The sequence below is a fragment of the Vidua chalybeata genome, chromosome 4 (genome assembly GCF_026979565.1).
Source record: "Vidua chalybeata isolate OUT-0048 chromosome 4, bVidCha1 merged haplotype, whole genome shotgun sequence".
NCBI classification, from domain to species: Eukaryota; Metazoa; Chordata; class Aves; order Passeriformes; family Viduidae; genus Vidua; species Vidua chalybeata.
Window position 1 is genome coordinate 2189405 of NC_071533.1, and position 18814 is coordinate 2208218.

Genomic DNA, 18814 nt, shown 5'->3' on the forward strand with positions numbered 1-18814 from the left:
AAGGGTGCCTTTGCTTTGGTGTTTGTACGTAGGATGGGCAGAGAACCAGGGTGCCTTTGGTTTGCCCGGTACTTCATCCTAAAATTGACTGAAACATGAGTAGGCTTGGTCGGGGTGGAAGTGACTTTTTAGAGAAATTCTCTATTTCAGTTCGGGAGCGAATGTTGTTGCGTGCTGCCGGCACGCGCTTCCACTTCCCCCAAAGTCCTGTTTTGCAATGTTTGCCTATCACTGCTGCAGTCATGAGCATGGAAATGTGGAGACAGGTGGAGAAGCCAAGTGGAAAAACCAGCAGATTTTGTACCAAGTGTCAGGGTGGACTTAAAGCGGGAAGTGAACATTTGCCTGGGTTATTCTTTGGGCTCGGGAGGATAAAGAGAAGAGTTTTCCCTTGAAGAACTTTTTAACAGAGAAAACAGTTTCCTCACTTCATAGGGAAAGAGTAGACTCCCATGGAAGTGTTTTTGTTTTCTCTCTAACTAAAAATGTTGTGAAATCCCAAAGGTAATAGGAATTTAAAGGAGTTTACTTCAAGTTTCTTCCTGGAAAATGATGAAGCTGATAGGAGTGAGTAAATGGTAGCAAATTCTCTTTTTCTCATTTTCTGAGGATTGGTTGTCTGTGGGCTTGATAAACTACTAGGGGAGAAGAAGGAAAGCAGGGTAGGGTAGGACTTTACCTAGAAGGCAGAGGATTTTACCTTGCAGAACTATCCTTCCCCTCCTGACTTCAGGATATAATTTTATTCTAACTTCTTTATTTGCAAACAAATGCCTGTGGCTTTTCAGTTGAAAATGTGTTGAAAGGTGTAGAGTTACAGCCATGTCATTGTCAACAGTAATGGACAGGAAAGGATCCAGCAGTAGGAGAGGAAATAGTCTCTAAAAAGAGGAGTTAGAACACTTCCAGCAAACCAAGCCAGTCCTTTCCACTGAAAAGTCTGTGTTTTCTTCCTGTCTGGAACAAAGTAATCTGTGCTCAGCCACTATAAATCACCATATTGGGTTTAATGAGGCTGTTTGCTGTCTGCAGGGTCAGGTTTGTATTAGCCTTTTGCTTGTGGAATAATTGACACTTTGGCACAGCAGAAATATTTGAGGAACGGGAAAGAGAGAGAGGGTATTTTTTATGCTTTACTGTTTTAAATGTTGCTACGTGCTGGTTTGAGGTGCAATGGCCACGTGTGATGCTCCAGGAATGTAATACAAGTGGTGGTTGTTGATGAGCGCAGGAGGGTCCTTCTGACTGTCTGCAGGGAGTGTGGTTACCGCTTGAAGTAATATTCGTGGCTGTGGTGTGTTCATATCCTTTGTTCCGATGTGGATATCCTCATTTGGTGTAGCTGGGCTAACAGACCCGTCGTAGCTCATCTCGCTGGGGGAGTGAGGAGCGGAGGTGAAACAAGCGCTTCTGATTGTACTCGACAGGCCTCTGGAGCTGGAGCTGCTCGGCTGAGCCTCCGGAGAGCCCCGGAGCTGTGCAGCCAGCTAATTCCCTCAGGGGTGCTGAAGGCAGCGTGTGATTCCTGCCAGGCTCCTGGGAGCAGCCCAGCTAAATCACCCAAGCATCCAAGGCCGTGGCATCTGTCAGGGTCACAGGGCACGTATGGTGCTTGGGTGGGTCGGCCAGGGAGCTGCTGCTCAGCCGCTCTGCTCTGCGCAGAGTGGGACAGCCTGGAATTCTCAGCGTGCCTGGCAATCTGGGGCACTGCAGCAGTGCCTGTAAGCATTAAAGGCTTTGGCACTTTGGAGAGATCTTATTTGTCTCCATGTTTCCAGCCTCGGTGTTTCTGCAGTTCTCTGTGTGTCCTCAGCTACGTCTGTCTCTCCACAGAGATCCGTGTGCGTAATGCGTGTGTGTATCCAATGTGCACCCCAGGTGCGGTCATGGTCTGCATGTATGGGATGAACTGGATGCTCACAGAGTGGTTGTGGTTGAAACTGATCTCTAATTCCAGCCCCCTGCCATGGGCAGGGACACCTTCCACTTGGTTGCTCCAAGGCCTGTCCAGCAGTTCCAGGAATGGGGCAGCCACAGCTTTTCTGGGCACCCCATGCCAGGGCCTCCCCACCCTCGCAGGGAAGAATTTCCTCCCAGTATCTAATCTAACCCTGCCTTCTGTCAGTTTAAGATCCTGTGGAAGGACTAAGATGTCAGGTTGCAGACCTTCGGCTGGCACTTGGTGCAGATGCTTTTAAGTCCCTGTTAGATTCCTGGACTTACAGTGGGGTGTTTTAAAGGAGGTGAGTGTCTATCAAGAGACTTAATTTCACTGAAAGTGAGCAGAGAGGAGATTGTTTCTTTTCCTTCCATGAGAGGAAGGGGAGTTTAAACCTTTATAAGAAGAGATAGGGTAGCAGGAGTTAGCAGGAGAGAATGGGAAAACTCTCCAGCAGATCATTATAATATGCCTTGGAACCAAGCTGCTTTTGCTGCTTTGTAAGTTGCTTTGAGTTCAAAGAGACGAAGACAGAATTTTGAAGGTGTCGCTTTGAGCATCCCTCTTTGGCATGTTCTTTGGGAAAAGAGAGGAACATGATTCACTTTGTCAGTGATGCCCACAGGTTATGTCTGTGGGATGGAGATAGCAACTTTGCACAACCACATCACCCACTAATTTGATTATGTAGTGGTGCGGGGGAGAGGGAAGGACTTGGCTTTTTAAGAAGGGGTGAAAATGGGCATTTCTGGTCAGGAAAATGTTGAGAAATTTTCAGGGTGGGACAACTGTCTCTCGTGCCCTCGCTGAGTAAATGAAGTGTTAACAGAAACTGTACATACCTGACAGAAGTATGTCCCTTGGGCCTGCTTCCAGGGGTTTAGTCCGTCCCTCAGGTGGCACCTCACCCTGGTCCTACACTGGAATGTGTTGCTGTGATATCAGCTGTTGACATTTGGAAATTACTCCACTCCAGCTCCTCCCTGCTGCCTGGATCCATGAGAAGGCTCAGTGGCAGATTCGGTGCATGTTAGTTAGGAGGAGTTGCTTGGCTGGAAGTGACCTGGCGAGCCAGGGGATTTGCCTGGGTCTAGGGCAGAGCATGAAGGAAAGCAAGTATGAGTTGGCTTTCCTAGGGGAAATCAGGAAGAGGCACTGCCCTGAGCCGTGCGAGAGGACCCTTCCCATTGATTTAGAGCACTGCACGTTCCTTTCCTTGAAGGTAATGCCGTGCTGCTGTAATGCCCCTGTGAGGAGTGCTGGTATGTGTGACATAAACAGATTACTTAATAACCGATTTTGCAAGAGGGGAAAAGTAAAGCTCCACCTTATCCTGCGAGATAAGGTATTCTTGGCTCTCTAAGTGTAACTTCCCCCGGGCTCGCTGCCACCCTGACTCTGTGGTGGGGTGGAGGATGCTGGGTTTCAACTCTGATGACTCCACTGCAAAGCCTGAGGAGCGCCCCAGCTCCATGTGTTAGGAAATGAGGAGCAGCATACCTGTCCTGCCTTCCACATGATGGTCAATGTAAAGGTTTCAATAGCACCTCTCAGCCCTGCTGTGGGAGTGAATTCAGGAGAATATGCTGTTAGGGGAAACTTTTCCTAGGTCCTGTTATCATTGTGGCATTTACTGTTGTGCTCTGCAGAGAGGCTAACCCAGGGATTTTGTAACAATGTTCCATAACTACTTGTTCCATTTTAGCACTTTCCTCCTCCTTGCTTTCTATTCTCGACCCGGTTGTGTCATTGCACTTTGCTGGTAGAAAGCTGTGTGATGCCATAAGCCCAAGATTAGTCCTTGGTGGTTGGATCAATGAGGAGAGAGGTTAAAAGGGCAGAGATAACTGTGAACATCTTTACCTGTATTAACAGCAGGCTGACAGTGGGAGAAATGAGCTGTATTTGCCCATATACTCATATACTTGGATTTCTTTTTCTCCTCTCATCCCTGCCGTCTGTTTTTGATCTGTGACTGTAAGCAGACCCTCCTTCATTTTCAGAAGTAACCAGATGACCTGTTTCATATCAAAGTCTTTAATTGCTTTTGAAATAAATGTGATTTAAAAATTAATCAGGTAAAATCTGATCACAGAATGTGCTCACTAATATTCTTTGGTACCTTTAATTTATGTGTAGAAGCAAACCATGCTGTGTTTTGCTTCAGTAAAACTGAACTGGGCTCTACTCCTGCAAAAGCCAAACTCAGAGGACCTTTGTGCTCAGAGTGCCTATGTCCTCTCTTTCCATACAGCAGCTGGCACAACTTCCCTGTGAGGATGGTGAGGCCCTGGCACAGGTTGCCCAGAGAAGCCGTGGCTACCCCATCTCTGGAAGTGTCCATGGCCAGGTTGGATGGGGCCTGGAGCAACCTGGGCTAGTGGAAGGTGTCCCTGCCCATGGCAGGGGCTGGAACTGGATGAGCTTCAAGGTCCCTTCTGACCCTTACCATTCCATGATTCTATGAACTTGGGAATGGCAGGTGGATTTTGGAATGCAGTGCTGCTCCACACAGCTAAGTAAAAACAAGACAGGTGGTTTAGATCTTCCCACCTTTGAAACACTGTGATGAAGGATTTCAGGTCTTCAGATTCTTTCCTTTCCAGCTTTAATTCCCCATGGCATTTTTCAGGAGAGTGCTTACTCTTGGCAGTGTCCAGCAGGTCACTGTATGGAATATCATTCTGGTCACTGCCGCTGTCCTTCCTCTGCTGTCAGGAATCAGCGTTAGCTCTGAGGTTGCTGGGTGGGCTGAGGAGGTTTTTGATGCCTGCCTTCTCCATGCTCAGAGAGAAAAGCTGCAGTCTGAGTTCAGAGGTGATAACTGGCTTTATGTAAGGCAGCGATAAGCTGGCTGTGCAGGCAGGAGAAGTGGAGAAAACGTTCTAAGGGCAGCTGAGTCAATAGCTGGTGTGGTTGGCCTGTGGTGAAGGAAAGGTGGTGGTTTCTTTGCAGTGGTGATAAGTTTTGTGCCAGCATGTGCTGAGCATGAGGTGAAGGAACGTGTTTCCATACCATTCTGACAGTGACTCGTTTTTTCCCAGCTCCAGTCAGTTTGGAATCAGAGAATCATTGAAGCTGGAACAGAGCTTTAAGGATCACCAAGTCCAACTGACTGGAAACTATCATCAGTTCTCAGACCTGGCAGTGAAACTACTTTTGTTGGGGCCCAGGCCAGCTAGAAAGGTGGCCCTCACATGGCACCTTGCAGCCTTGGATTGGAGCAACTGCTCTCATTTCACTCAGAATTCAAGTCTAGGTTTGTTTGACTGTCTGCTCCCATCTTCCTCTGCCCAACAGCTCTTTTTTTTTAAGGTTCAGTAACACTGGATACAACAGTTCAGCATGGAGATTGAAAATCAGACACAGGCTTTGCTCACTTGTCAGATGTGAGTCCCAGATGTGCTTGTGAACCTTCCTGGACTTTTCCAGGACATTTAAAATGAAAAGATAACCCAAAATGTGTTGGTCATGTTGCCTGAGCTGGGGCTAGGTAACACAGGAGTGTTGTTCCCTCTCCTACGTGTGCTTCTCATACCAGAACTGCCAGAGCTGGGCTTAACCTGGAAACTGGTGCTTGGGCTGTAGCTTGCTGGTTTGAGCACCATCCCAGCCTTCCTGGAATCTTGTCCCCTCCTTTCCTTCTGGTGATGTTCCTACTCTGGTAGCAGAACACCAGACTGAAACAGAGACTCAGAAGGGGCGCAGGGAACTTGTGTGCTCCCTGAAGGAAGGGTGTGCTGCTGGGGAGGCGTGGGGAGCCTCTGTGTGGGTACTTCTGTGTGAGCACCATTCTGTTTGCAGCGTGGCCCTTCCCTCAGACACCTGTTCCAATAAAACTGCAGCCTTGGAATCGAGGGTCACTCTAAGGCTTTTCCCAGAGAATGGAGGCAGTAGTGGATGCCTTAGTCATCGTGCCACAGCTCTTACTTCTCTTGGAGTCTAAATCCTGCCTGCCTCTGTGAGTGTGAGAGTGTCAAGTACAGCTCGGCAGTCAGTTCATTCAGTCTTGGTAATTAATGAGATGGAAATAGGAAAAGGTTTTCAGCCAAGATCAGTTCTCCTGAGTGGTCATTTGGAGCATTTTGGAAGGGGACATAATGTTAAAGGATGCCAGAAAATCCAAAGGTACTGTGCTTCCCAAGATCTAAATCCAGCAGTCCGGCACAGATCCCCTTCTCTGCCCTGTTCCTCAGAGCCCTGTGTTCTTCAAGTTTTCTTCAACTCTTCTTTCCATTGAAGGCAAGAATTTCTGGCCAGATTAGATCAGATCACAGCAGGATAGGTTCAGTGGCTTTTCTAACCTCTCACAGCTCCAAAGAAGAGAGAAAGAAAAGCAGCTTACGGGGTTGTGGGTAAGAGTCTCACAGTGGCTTATGTAAAGTTCAGGGAGAATACCCCCACCACGTGTTCATTGTTCTGTCTGAACAATGCCCACCCCTTTGTTCACTGCCACCTTGCTGACTGACTTTGTTCCATCTACACAAGCAGGGTTTCCAGGATCTTCAGGAAGAAAATTGAAGACTATTTTATTTTATTTTATTTTATTTTATTTTGTTTATTTAATTTCATTTTATTTTCCTGTTCAGATATTTTTTACTTGAATTTATGTGAGTTCTGTCTTTTATGTGCGCTGTCCGTTGCTCAGCTCTAACTCACCTGTTGCACATGCTTTGCTGGAGTGGCCTCTGAATCTTGTTAGGAATCTGGCAGGTCCAGTCTGGGTCATGGATCATCTGTTTGGAACAGAGGAGTGCAAGCTTTAGGCAAATGGCTAGGCAGACTTCCCTTCTAACTATAGCTTTGTTACATGGGAATGCTTTACATCCCATGCTGACTTTTTGAAGATATTGAAGTGCTAGAAGCCTGACGTTACAGAATAAGAGACAAAGGTCTCTAATTTCCACACTGTCTTCCCCTGCACAGCTCATTCCCTGACCCTCATAGGCATTTCAGTCAATGACTGCATGTTAAGAGATGAAGGAATGCAAATATATGAAATTATCTTTGCACAAGTTCTCTGTTTGGTTAAGGAACTGCATCTTCCTTGCTGATGGTGATCATCACTTGAATCTTAGCCATGAATTTGGGGTTCTTCTGTTGGAGGTGGCAGACTGAAAAAGATCCCTGATGTTTCTAATCTTGTTCCTTCTTCTTTCCTTTATTTGTGGCATAGTAGCTCAGGATTGTCTCTCCTGAAGCCTCTGCCCTTTTCTGTCTCTCCCCCATGGCAGGTTCATCTCCTGATGGCATTTATCAGGAGGCATTTATCACAGGTCTGTGAACCTGCTACTCAGCTTATGGTTGTTGTTCCCATCGCCTGATGGATTCATGCTGACCTTTTTCCTTGGCAAACTGCTACAGCACAGAAGAATTGGTTAATTGCATACTACTGTTCTTTATAGGAGAGGGGATTTGGATCTGATCTGTCTCCAACTAGTGCATTCAGTTTCGTTCAGATTTCCACAAAAGTGCTCTGAATCCTTCTGCCATTTCCCTGACTGTTGGATTTTTACTTGCATGGAAAATGAGTCACTTGAATACCAGCATGTATTGAAAACCCTGTGGGGACTGGTGGCTGAGCCTGGGACTGTGCCTGGGCAGCCTGTCTAGAGGACTGATGATGGTTTGGCTTTTCCTGGAGACTCAGTGTTTCTGTCCGTGTGCATGAATGGGAGTAGCACGTGGCTCTTGCACAGTGCTGGGGGAGGTCCTTGTGTTCCTTGTTTCTTCCACAGCTGGTGTGAACAGTTCTCCAGTGTGGGGTGTCCTGCTGGCTGTGCACCCCATCCTGGGAGTGCAGAACAGCTTGTGGCCTGGAAGGTGGAGCTGGTCGGGGTGCAGGTCCTGCCCCTCTGCTGCTGCCAGCACCTGCAAACCCCTCTATAGCCAGGTAGAGCTAAGGGCACCTGGCACGTGACGACGTGGCCTTTTGTTCTTACTTCTTGAGCTGATTTGAAACTAAGCCGGGCTTAGTTTGGGACTTCCTTAGTGCTACTTTTAGTATCTCCCTTTAAAATGGATCATCCCCCTAATTTATTTGTCCTTCTGAGCCATGGGCTTTTTTTATATTGTTAATTTTCTTTGATTCTCACACAAAATGAGAAGCACCTTTTGCCACCAACCCTAGGCTGGAAAAGCAGGTGCTCTAAAGACCACTGACCTGGCTGTGATCCTGGCCGTGTCCTGGCTGGTGCCACCTCTCTCTGTGGGCTTGGCTGTGTGCTGACACCTCCTTGGGCACAAAGCCGTGCCATCTTCTGCTGACGAAGCACGTGGCCCCTCTGGTGTGACTGCAGAGCAGATCTCTAGATGTTGGATGGCGGGGGGGGCTACCTGAGGCTTTCCATTCCACCTGGGAGTATGACTGATGGCTGGGCTGTGAAAATGGGTTGAGAAGGTCCCACCTTTCATGGAATCACAGTGTGGTTTGGGTTGGAAGAGAGCTTAAAGGTCATCACATTCTACCCCCATGCCATAAGCCTCTGAGTGACATGGCTGGGGCATCCTGAGCAAAGCCCATTTTTCAGGTGGCCCAAAATATTTGGCCAGAGCTGGTGGAAGATTTTGGCTTTGTGGCCAACTGTAACCACATGGGCCTGTCGCAATCTGATCAGGTTTAATGTGACTCTCCCTGTTCTTTGCAAAGGAGTCTTTAAAGGGATAAACAAAGGCTGGGTAAAAACTGCTAATGCTCAGCTTATTTTCAGTCCTTTGTACGTTTTTAAAATTAGATTTTGATCTTGTTTTTTATTAAGGTGCTGGTGTGAGATTCTTTATGGGCTAGTCTTACCACGCTCTGAGTCTCAAGAATCCAGTCATGTGGAAAGGATTCTTTCTTAGATGCAGCAGGCAGACTTTATCCTTTGATCCCATAACTTTCAACTCCTGTCTCCAAGTGACTGAGTTTTTGTTTTGCTGAGCAAAAACCATTCCCTAGTACCCTTTTTTAAAAAGAGCTAGTACTTAAAAATGGAGAGGATCATAGTAAAGTGGTCTTTCAGAATGGTTGTGATTGGAAGGGACCTTGAGGGTATCTTATTCCACCCCTCTGCCATGGGCAGGGACACCTTCCACTAGGCCAGGTTACTCCAAGCCCTGTCCAACCTGGCCTTGATGATGATGAGCAGATATTCCTGCAGGCAGGGAGGGAATGCTGCATTTCACAGAACCAGCTGGGTTTCACAACCATGCTGCATTTCACAGCTGGGTGATACAGAAGTGGGTTTTCATCAGTAAAACTGATTCAGGGAGTTTCCTGTGCCCAAACTCCAAATCTGGGTGCTGAATCATGAACTACTGTTATTTACTAGCTCTTAGTAAAGCAAAAGGTGTGGTTTCAACAGAGTTTTTCCAGGAGAACCTCCCTGATGATGACTGCCTTTTGTTTTATTAATAATCAGATGAAACGATTTTGTTGTGAACTTGGGGCACAGTAAACATTCTCTGTGGTCACAAAAGTCAAAGACTTCAGCTACAGTCAGTGTAAGTCCAAAGAAGCCCCAGTGTCACTTCTAAGAGAACAGGTGCCACTGGGACCTGCAGCTCTGCATGTGCATTGTACGGGTGGGGTTTGAGTGTTGTGAAACAAACACTGGTGTAATGAGGGCCCAGGGGATCATGGATGTCCTGGGGAGAGCGAGGAGGGCCGTGGGAGCAGCCCCCCAGGAGGAGCTGTGCTGGGTGTGCAAGAGAGCAGGGTTGGGTTACCCGAAGTTGAGCGCTCAGCTCCGTGCTTCCCGTCCTCCCCAGGCTGTGGGATCCTTGCGGTGCGTGTGTGTCACGTTGCGTTTCTCAGGCAGTGGTTCTCATGGGAAAGGCCGGCTTCCCCCGGTGAGTCGGAAATGTCCCAGGAGCCCAGAGCATTGAGAGTATGTGTCAATTGTTTCCTCCCAGGCGCTTTGGGAAGGGAGCCTAGAAGATTATCTCAGCATTTGGAACAATATAAACAGATGCCAAGCACTTCAAGTACATGGAGAAGGAAAATGTCTTGGCCTCTCTGAACAGTCGGGGGAGTGGGGGTGGGGGCGCAGCAAGGAACATTAAATAAGTCTCTGCCTTCAGACTAGGCAAAAGCAGCAAAGTAATGCAGATGCTTGCCTGCGTATATACAAGTGAGTTTCATATTACCAAAATCTCTGCTGTGCACACGTGGTCCAAAGATTAAAGAGATTGTCCAGTTCTGTTGGCAGCATATTAAAGTATTAAGACTACAGGCTCGCTATGATGTGTTTCTATTATCAAGCTGACCACAGAATTCAAGTGATTCATAGGGGAATGTTGTTTAATACAGATACCTTTTGCATCAGGTTTTTGAATAGAGTTTTGGCTGTGAGAATCCCTTGGGGAGGGCTACCACTGCCCTGTCTGTCTGGGGTCACCCCCCACCCTCCAGCTCCTGCTCGTGCTCAGATAAGATCTCCCCTTCCCTGTCCCTGTTCAGTGCTTAGGCCATCTGCCACGTTAAAGCTGATGTTTCCAGTTGCTGGAAGAGCTTTCTGGGTTTCCTTTGGCACGCAAGAGCTAAACTGGATCTTTACGTGTCGGTCTGGGAGATCTTGCTACAGATGTCTCTGTGGCTCTGCTCTTTTCCTCTGCAGTGTGATCCCTTTCCTTGGAGATGGCGATTCTGATAAGAGGCAGCAGACACAGGACCCTGTTCTGTCACTGTTCCACTGCCTGAGTTTGAGCCCTGCTCAGCTCCAGAATCCTCTTTCTTCCATCTCTGGAAGTGTCCAAGGCCAGGTTGGATGGGGCTTGGAGCAAACTGGTGTATTGGAAGGTGTCCCTGCCCATGGCAGGGGCTGGAACAAGATGAGCAAACGTGCAAAATAAAGCTTGAAACATGCAAAATAAAGGCCTCACAGCTGGCCTCAGGAGTGTGTGGAATTTGAAATGGCAAATGCAGGGTTGTTTTTCACTGGCAAATCAGTTAGTTACAGAAATGGACTATTTTGTCCCTGAATTTTCAGCTGTTCGGTAGCCAAGACTGGATTTATCATAAGGAGGAATTAGTGACACGTTTAGTTTGTGGGTCATTCATTCACATGAATTTGTTTATGCAGTCTGTTCATCTGATTTGACCACTCTGGGACAGAAACAGGTCCAAACTTGGTCCAAAGTACAGAATCCATCTCTCATTTCTCAGGAGTTACTTTTGTAAGAGCTGCTTTTATAGCTTACAGTGAGATGTCTAAATGATCTGGGCGAGAAGACAACATGTAAGTGCTTTCTGTAAGCACAGGATATTCATCCCGAGCTGGCAGAAGTGCAGAAAGCCCTGAGAAAAAAACATTTTTATCAGACACAAGTAGGCACAATCATTAGCAAATGTGGTTGAAGTGCTTTAGTTTGAAATCCCAGTCTCAGTGCAAGGGCATCCTTGGGATTTACAGCCAACGTATGAAATTTGGCACTTCTTCTGTTACTCTTTAATTTTTATTTTGGAAAGTGTCAAGTAGGAGTTGATAGGAACTTGTGTGAGTAGTCCTTCCTCCTCTGCTGTGTTATAATAACACCCTAATGGTACTTAGAGCATGGGACCTCTGTAGTGGCACCTGCGTAAGGTACCTAATGGTACTTTGACTCTTGTTATACAACGGACTGCACAGTCAAGTGATGTAGATTTTGTTGGTCTAAGCTCTTCAATTAAACTGAATCACTTGGCATGAGGTAGTTGTTAAGTTCAGCCAGTGTATTTGGTAAAATAAATGGAAAAATTAGTATAGAATGTATTTGAAAAGCACTCTGTTCGATATTACAAAATGAGTATGGTGGCCTTCTGTGGTTTATTTTTGTATTTAAATGAGTCACAAGGACAACAGTTATCTGAGTCTGCACTGGCACGTGCTCTCAGAAATGATGGGATAAAAATACTTCTCCAAATGGTAGCTACAGAGCTCCAAGCTCACATCTGGAGACAAGAAAAACAGGACTAATTAACGTTAGGCCAGCAAAGAGGGATAGTTCACTTGCCTTCTGGAGTGGAACAGGGATAGGACAAAGAGTAATGAGTTCAAACTGAAAGAGGGGAAGTTTAGGTTAGATATATGGAAGAAATTCTTTCCTGTGAGGGTGGTGAGGCCCTGGCGCAGGTTGCCCAGAGAAGCTGTGGCTGCCCCATCCATGGAAGTGTCCAAGGCCAGGTTGGACGGGGCTTGGGGCACCCTGGGCTAGTGGAAGGTGTCCCTGCCCATGGCAGGGTTTTGGAATGAGATGAGCTTCAAGGTCTCTTCCAACCCAAACCATTTTGGGATTCAAATAAATGCAGCATGAGCTGTGCTGGCCCGTGGTGCCCAAACTGCAGAGTGCTGAAGTTAATATTGGTGTGCTTGTGTTCCCCAGGTCACCACACGATTTACATCGGGGTCCATGTGCCGAAGAGCTACAGGCGGAGGAGGCGTCACAGAAGAAGACCTGGGCACAAAGAAAAGAAAGAAAAGGAGAAAATCTCAGAGAACTACTCAGACAAATCAGACGTAGAAAACGCTGATGAGACAAGCAGCAGCATCCTTAAACCACTCAGTGAGTACTGGTTCCAGTTGTCAGTCATTACAACATTCTGTTGTCTAGGGATTTGCTTACGGAGGACGAAACTTGATCCACGAAAATAATGGTCTCACGTTGCAGGGTTGGAGTGGTCTTAGCCAGCTGCTGTGGGGTAGCTCTGTGGATTGGAAAAGGCACAGGCTGGAGCAGACATTTCATCCCTCTGTATCACCTGAGTTGGCCCTTGAGGGATGCCAGGCAGGAGCAGGCCGAATGTTTAAAAAGCAATTTGACACTGTGTGTAAAGAGATAGCAAGCAAGGGCAAAGACTGAGTAGTGCCTGGGTAGATCTGTTGCAGCTTCTGCCCTGGCTCTGGGACGTGCACACACTCTGGAATTCCAGTACCCAATGGTTTCAGCCTCATGTGTCACTAACTTGCAGTGCTAACAGCTTCTTTCCCTTTAGTAATTAACCAGTTTTAGGTTTTGAAAACAAAAAGAAGACTCAAATGGAACTTTGCTGTATGTTTGAGTATCTGTAGAGATTGAATATCTGAATATTGACAGGCAGGTGAGGTCTGCTTTGGATGCCCTGTGCCTCTATTCCCACCAGAATTGTTAAGCAGAGGACAGAGGCCTTTGGCTAGTGCCATCACTGTGCAGAGACTGTCACATGGTTGCATTCCCCTTGCTGTATTCTCTGTTGGCCACAAGCTTGTCCTGAAATCTGGGAGATTGCTGCTTTGGTAGGAGCAGGGGGGAGATGGGAAGGCTGACGGGGTTGAGTATAGCAGAGCAGCCCAGCATGTGATAAAGCTCAGATTACTGAGGCTAATTCCAGATGGCTGGAGCTTCATTTGTAAGTGGAAAAATGCTTCCTGTGTGAGAGATCCATACAACTGCATCTTGGATTGAAGAAATACATTTATTATTTCTCATTTTGAAGTCCTGTTGCTGGGTAGTAGCTGTAGTTAGAGACAGTAACATGGGACAAATCAGTCATGTCTTTAGCCTGGCTACCATCTTCAGAGAACAGCACCCAGAAAGGAAGGCAAGTCACAGATTCCATTTGCTCTTCTCAGCTCTTGTTCCCTGGTTGTCCCAAAAAGGGTTTTTTGTCAATGCTCAGAAACCAGGAGTTGGCTTTATACCAAAAGATGTAATTACCCATCTCAAAGTGTTTTAAACTCAAATGTTTTAAATTTAATTTTTATGTTTACACCTGTGTTCTTTAGCATGCAGGTAACCAGGCCTGTAGAAATTCCTTTTTCGCTTCTGAATGTATCATATCCTAGGGGAATTGTTTGCATGGGCTAAGTGTGCCTATGTTTGAAAACCCATTTCTTCCATCAGGTTTTCATGTCCTGCCTTTCATTTTGCCCATCATTGTGTCTGTGTCATTTGAGGAGGGGTTTGTGATGTTTTTTCTCCTCTGTTGTTTCTATGCAGTACTACGTTCTTATCTGTACTTATACCTGCAGGTAAGAATATGCAGTCTTACCATCCCTTTCCATCTGCAGTTTTCCCATAGGCTTTTCCACCCTGACCTCTTTGCACTGCAGATTTTTGGAGTGGAATCATATAAATATTCCAGGTGTCCCATGCAGTAGCATTCATATCCCATCCCTGGGCCCTTTTCTCTGTTGTTCACCATCTCATGTATCCGGATACTTTTCCAGGTCCTTGCAGGGACCTGCTGTTTTGTGCTGGTGGCCAGATCTTTTTACGAGCTGGCTCATGTAGCTTGGAGCTCTGTAAAGGAGAGGGGTAGTTCAGATTACTGTCTTGAATTACAAGTTACCTCATATCCCTGGGTTTTTTCCTCTTCTGAAACTCTTGTCTTCAGAGCTGACCTGAATTTTGTGATTCCCACCCTTTCTTTTTTTCTCTGAGATGCCTTTGTTTTCTCTCCACCAGCTGTGTCACATAAGTGTGTCCGACAGAAGCCCATTTCTCTCCAGGCAGCAAGGTACCAGCTTAGGCTGGTGTCCAGTCCTGGCAATTCTGGCAAGAAACCTCAGTTAGAGCCCTGGGGTTTTAATCTTCATCCCATAATAGGCATTGACTGAGGGGTGGGTGCCTCAAATTCAATTTCAAAAGAATATTAGAAATAAGGAGCTGGGAAATATTGCCCAGCAACTTTAATGGAATTGGGAGAAAGCTGAAATGAACTGTATTACCTATATTTAAGGCAGTCAGTGTGGAATATCAGAAGCTGAAATATGTGTGTTTGAAAACAAGGAAAATCTGATCTGACATGAAGAAATCTCAAACACTGTGATTTTTGGTCCAACATATCTCATTTTAAGAAATCCTGAATTTATACAGGACTTCTGTTGATTTTTGCAATTATTACCTTGGCCAGTATTAGACACTGTCAGTTCAGCTTGGGTATATAACTGGTGATTTAGTTTATCTTCTAATACATGGATGAATACACAGAGCTTAATTTGCAAAATCTTTAATAATGTAGTTGTTAAAATAATTTGTAGAAGTTCAGGGAACAACTTGATTGTCCTGTATATCGAGACTTTTGTTTTCCCTGAGTAGAAAGCTTAAGCTAGTTGTGATTTGGTACTTCACTTGGAATTCTTGATCTGTCCCTAAGGACCACAAGCCTAAGCTTCAGTATCTTACCTGAAAATGATTTCTCAGCTTCTTGGATGAAAATTCTGCAATTAGACTTGGACCAAGTCTGGGTTTGACTCACTGGGTCAAGCTTCTCACAGCAACCGAACCTGATGGAACATGTCCACTGATACCAGCAAGAGAATAAACAGGTCCAGAAATGCAAATCTTCCCTAGAAAAGTCTTGTTCCAGTTCCAAACCAGTCTAGCTGTGCCTCTGTGTTTGGTAATTGGTGCAGTCTGGAAATGTCAGTCCTTATTTTTTTTTTCTTAGTCTGTGTCCAGCTGAGCCAAACAAGCCAAACTCTGGGAGTTATAGACAACCTTCAGCTCTCCCATCTGGAGAGAGCTGGGCAGATGGAACGTGTACAGATACGTTTTATCCTAAGGAAATTACTGCTTGGGAACCATGCCTCCTTCACAAATCCAGACAGGGATACTTTGACAGACTGAGGAGGAGGCAGGAAGGCAATGTTCCCTCTGCAGAGCCCTTTCAGGACATTCCAGGCCTGCGGGGCTGTCTCTGCTCTCTGGGAAGTTTGGCATTCACACCCTGGTTCTCGGGCAGGACTGCAGACTATGACAAATCCCTCTTCCAGGTGAAACATCCCAGCACCTCTCGTCTAAAAGCACCTCCTTTAACCAGCCTAGCCTTGGTTTCCATTTAGGGCCAGTCAGGAGGGAAACACTTTTTAGGCTCTGCCTCACCAGGTCAGCTGGTGCTTGTGTCAGCACAAAGAGGATGGTGTAGTTTGCTGCTGCTCGCAAGGGATGAGACAAGGGAGGAACAAGGAAGGCAGATGAAGTTTCTCTGAGTCCATTTCCCTCTTCCTCATTCTGTATTACTGGTGTGCAGAGATTTTCCCATGAGGAAATGCATCTCTACTTGATCTGAGAAGGGGTTTTTTCTCATTGTCTGGTAGCCCTCCAAGTCACTTTGGCTCACCTCCCTGGCTCAAACCCAGGTGCTGTAATACTTTACTGACTTTTTAAAACCACTTGTGGGTCTGACAAATTCTTACTGTCAAGAATAGAATTCTCTTAATGCTTGCAGCCCTGAAGAGAGTAAAACCTGATTTTTGTGAGGTGTCAGAATGTTGCCATGTTGATAAATATAACTGCAGAATCTGAATTTTGGAATACCTAAAAGCAGGGATAAGAGGACCCATATAAAAAGAGAGGAGAGGGATGATATAACAGAGAGTTTTAAAGGTTTCCAGTTAGCTTAGAGAATTCCTCTTGCACCCACCAGCAATAGTTCTTAAGGGTTTTCGTAAAAATCCTCTCTTGAGCCCTCAGATTGTGGGTTTGGAGGAGCACTTCTCCTGTTTGCAGGGAGTCATTCCATTAAGGTGCAGTTTGAGGCTTGTGCTGCCATTCCACATGGAGTGCATCTCTCCCACTGAAGGTGAGGTTTTGGTTGGATGGATCAGATTTGCACTGGAAGCAGGTAAACTTCTGGTCCTTCTTCCCAGCTTGGAGTGCCTGCTTTGCAGGAAGAGTTTATTGTAGACAATGTCCCATTTGATAGGTTGCCCAAAGAAATGGTGGATATCTCATCCCTGGAAGTGTTCGAGGTCAGATTGGACAGGGCTTGGAGCAACCTGGGGTAGAAGAAGGTGTCCCTGCCCCAGGGGGTTGGAATAAGCAGATCTTTAAGGTTCCTTCCAACCCAAACCATTTTGTGATTTCCAGTGAGGAGTGCCAATCTGACTGGAACGGTCCATTCATAAAAAGATCGAATTAATTCAACAAGGATATTTAGACATCTCTTTAGGAATGCTCAAGCTTGGTGTCTACCTTGAAAGTTCATTAAGGCAGGTGCTATAAATAGCAGGAGAGAGCTACAGGATGGAAATAAATGAACCTACTTAGCAGAGCAGATGCAGCACAGTCAGGGCTGTGCCAAGAGTTCTCTTTCTGTTCGTGTTACTGGATTTTTCAGCCATCCAATTTCTTTCCTGACTTTTCAAGACATGGGCTGGGATTTTCCAAAAGCTTTTATCCTCAGCTCACCACAGTGAGGGCACTGACAGTAGTTGAGAAATACCAGGCAGGATAGCCAGAGCTTAATTGTTTTTGTATTGGCTTTTTACATAGGGAAAGTGGTCGGGGAGACTTTGCCCTAAGTAGAAGGGAATTCTGCTGTTTTAGTCTTCAAGAACTGCACAGCAGGCTCTGGACTGGTCCCAGGTGCTGGAGTCAGTTGAAAAAGGCCTTCTTCTGCCCCTCCAGTAGTGCAGGGAGCATGCTTAGGTCCACTGTAGTGCAAGTGCAGAGGTGAGTTAAACACAGAACTAATTAAACACAGAACTGCTTGGCTTGCAGATGTGCCCTCTGCGTAGCTGGGGGCCTGGCAGGGTGCAGCTGGCTGTGTCCATGGGAAAGGGCATGGGAAGGTGCTTGGGGCAGGCAGGCTGTGGGCAGGGCAGGTGAGGAGGTGCTGACACAGCCCTCGGTGCGGTCGGTCGTTCCCACCCTGCGGAGGAGGGCTTGCGTAACGCCGGCAGAGACTCCTGATCCTGGGATCGGTGTCTGGCTGCCTGCAGCCCACCCTGCTTCCACGGTGGGCAGGGGCCTGAGAGCCACGGGCTCAGAGTGGTTAGTGTTGGAAGGGACCTCAAACCCACCTCTAGGCCCTGCCGTGAGCAGAGACACCTTCCATTACCCAGGTTGCTGCAAGCCCTGTCCAGCCTGGACTTCAACCACTTCCAGGGGTTGGGTGTCTGCAGTGTCCCTGGGCACCCTGTGCCAGGGCCTCACCACCCTCACAGGGAAGAGTTTCTCCATGATACCTCATCTAACCCTGCCCTGTGGCAGTGTGAAGCCACGAGGGTGCCGATGGTGGCAGTTAGTACTTCATGAGGTGTGGGAGGGACAGAGAAGAGACTCGTGTTGGAGGGGGTGCTTCCAGCAGCAGCTAAGCCCAGCTGCCTTCACCTCTTCCTCCAGCTCTTTTCCCGGGAGAGGGTCAGGATGGCATTTTTCTTGTTCCTGTGGCCTCACTGCAAAGCCCCCCACCTCCCACTGAGACACTGGGGCAAGATGAAGGGACATGCTGATAGGAGGTTGGGTCTAGATGTGACCTATCACCCTAGGCAAAGGCTTTCCTTTTCTTCTTAGCAAGAGTACAGGCTTTCACTCGGACATCTAATTAAAGAAAATGCTGTTTTTGCAATAACCCTTGCCTAAACTTGTGAGATTTTTTTCTTTTTTACTTTGACTTGTGCATGTGCCAATCACATCAGGGCTTGTTACAGGCACTTCTGTTTGTTTAAAACACTTTGCACTTCCCTTACACTGAACGTCCATCTCCCTCAGATAAATGCAGAATATACAGCATGGAGCTTTCATTGCCTGCACGTGACAGCTTGGAAAGGAGGTCAGGTTTGAATTTTTTAATTTGCTTGCAAAGTCCAGATTTATGGTGGGTGTGATAAAAGGTAGAGCTAAACTTCCTCCCTCCTTAGGTGTGCCCTGAGGCTCCCAAACACAAAACCAGCAAGTAATCTGGTTGTTAAGACAAATGCCGAGCACCTCAGGTACAAGGGATTTATTCTTTTCCAGCTCCGAAGAGTCTGAGAGTTGGGATTTTTCTCTCCAGGGTAATTTCTGAAGTTGTTTTTCAGAGTGAGGGATGGGGAACAGGAGCAGTTGTCCCTGGATGAGTTATGTGCACTGACTGATTAAATTTGGACATGGCTCAGGTACCTGTAGAAAGCTTGTAGGCACACAGTTTGTGGAACTGGGAGTGGGGCT

At 46.8% G+C, this 18814-nt stretch overlaps 1 protein-coding gene across 4 annotated transcripts in view; it reads left to right on the forward strand.

Annotated features, from left to right (window-relative positions):
* The window catches only part of SLC4A4 (solute carrier family 4 member 4), a 116244-nt gene that overhangs the window by 18618 nt on the left and 78812 nt on the right, over positions 1-18814 (forward strand). For all 4 annotated transcript variants that reach the window (XM_053939857.1, XM_053939853.1, XM_053939855.1 and 1 more), the window contains exon 3: positions 12284-12463. In XM_053939857.1, the coding sequence (XP_053795832.1) occupies positions 12284-12463 (180 nt within the window). The remainder of the gene's footprint in view (positions 1-12283; positions 12464-18814) is intronic.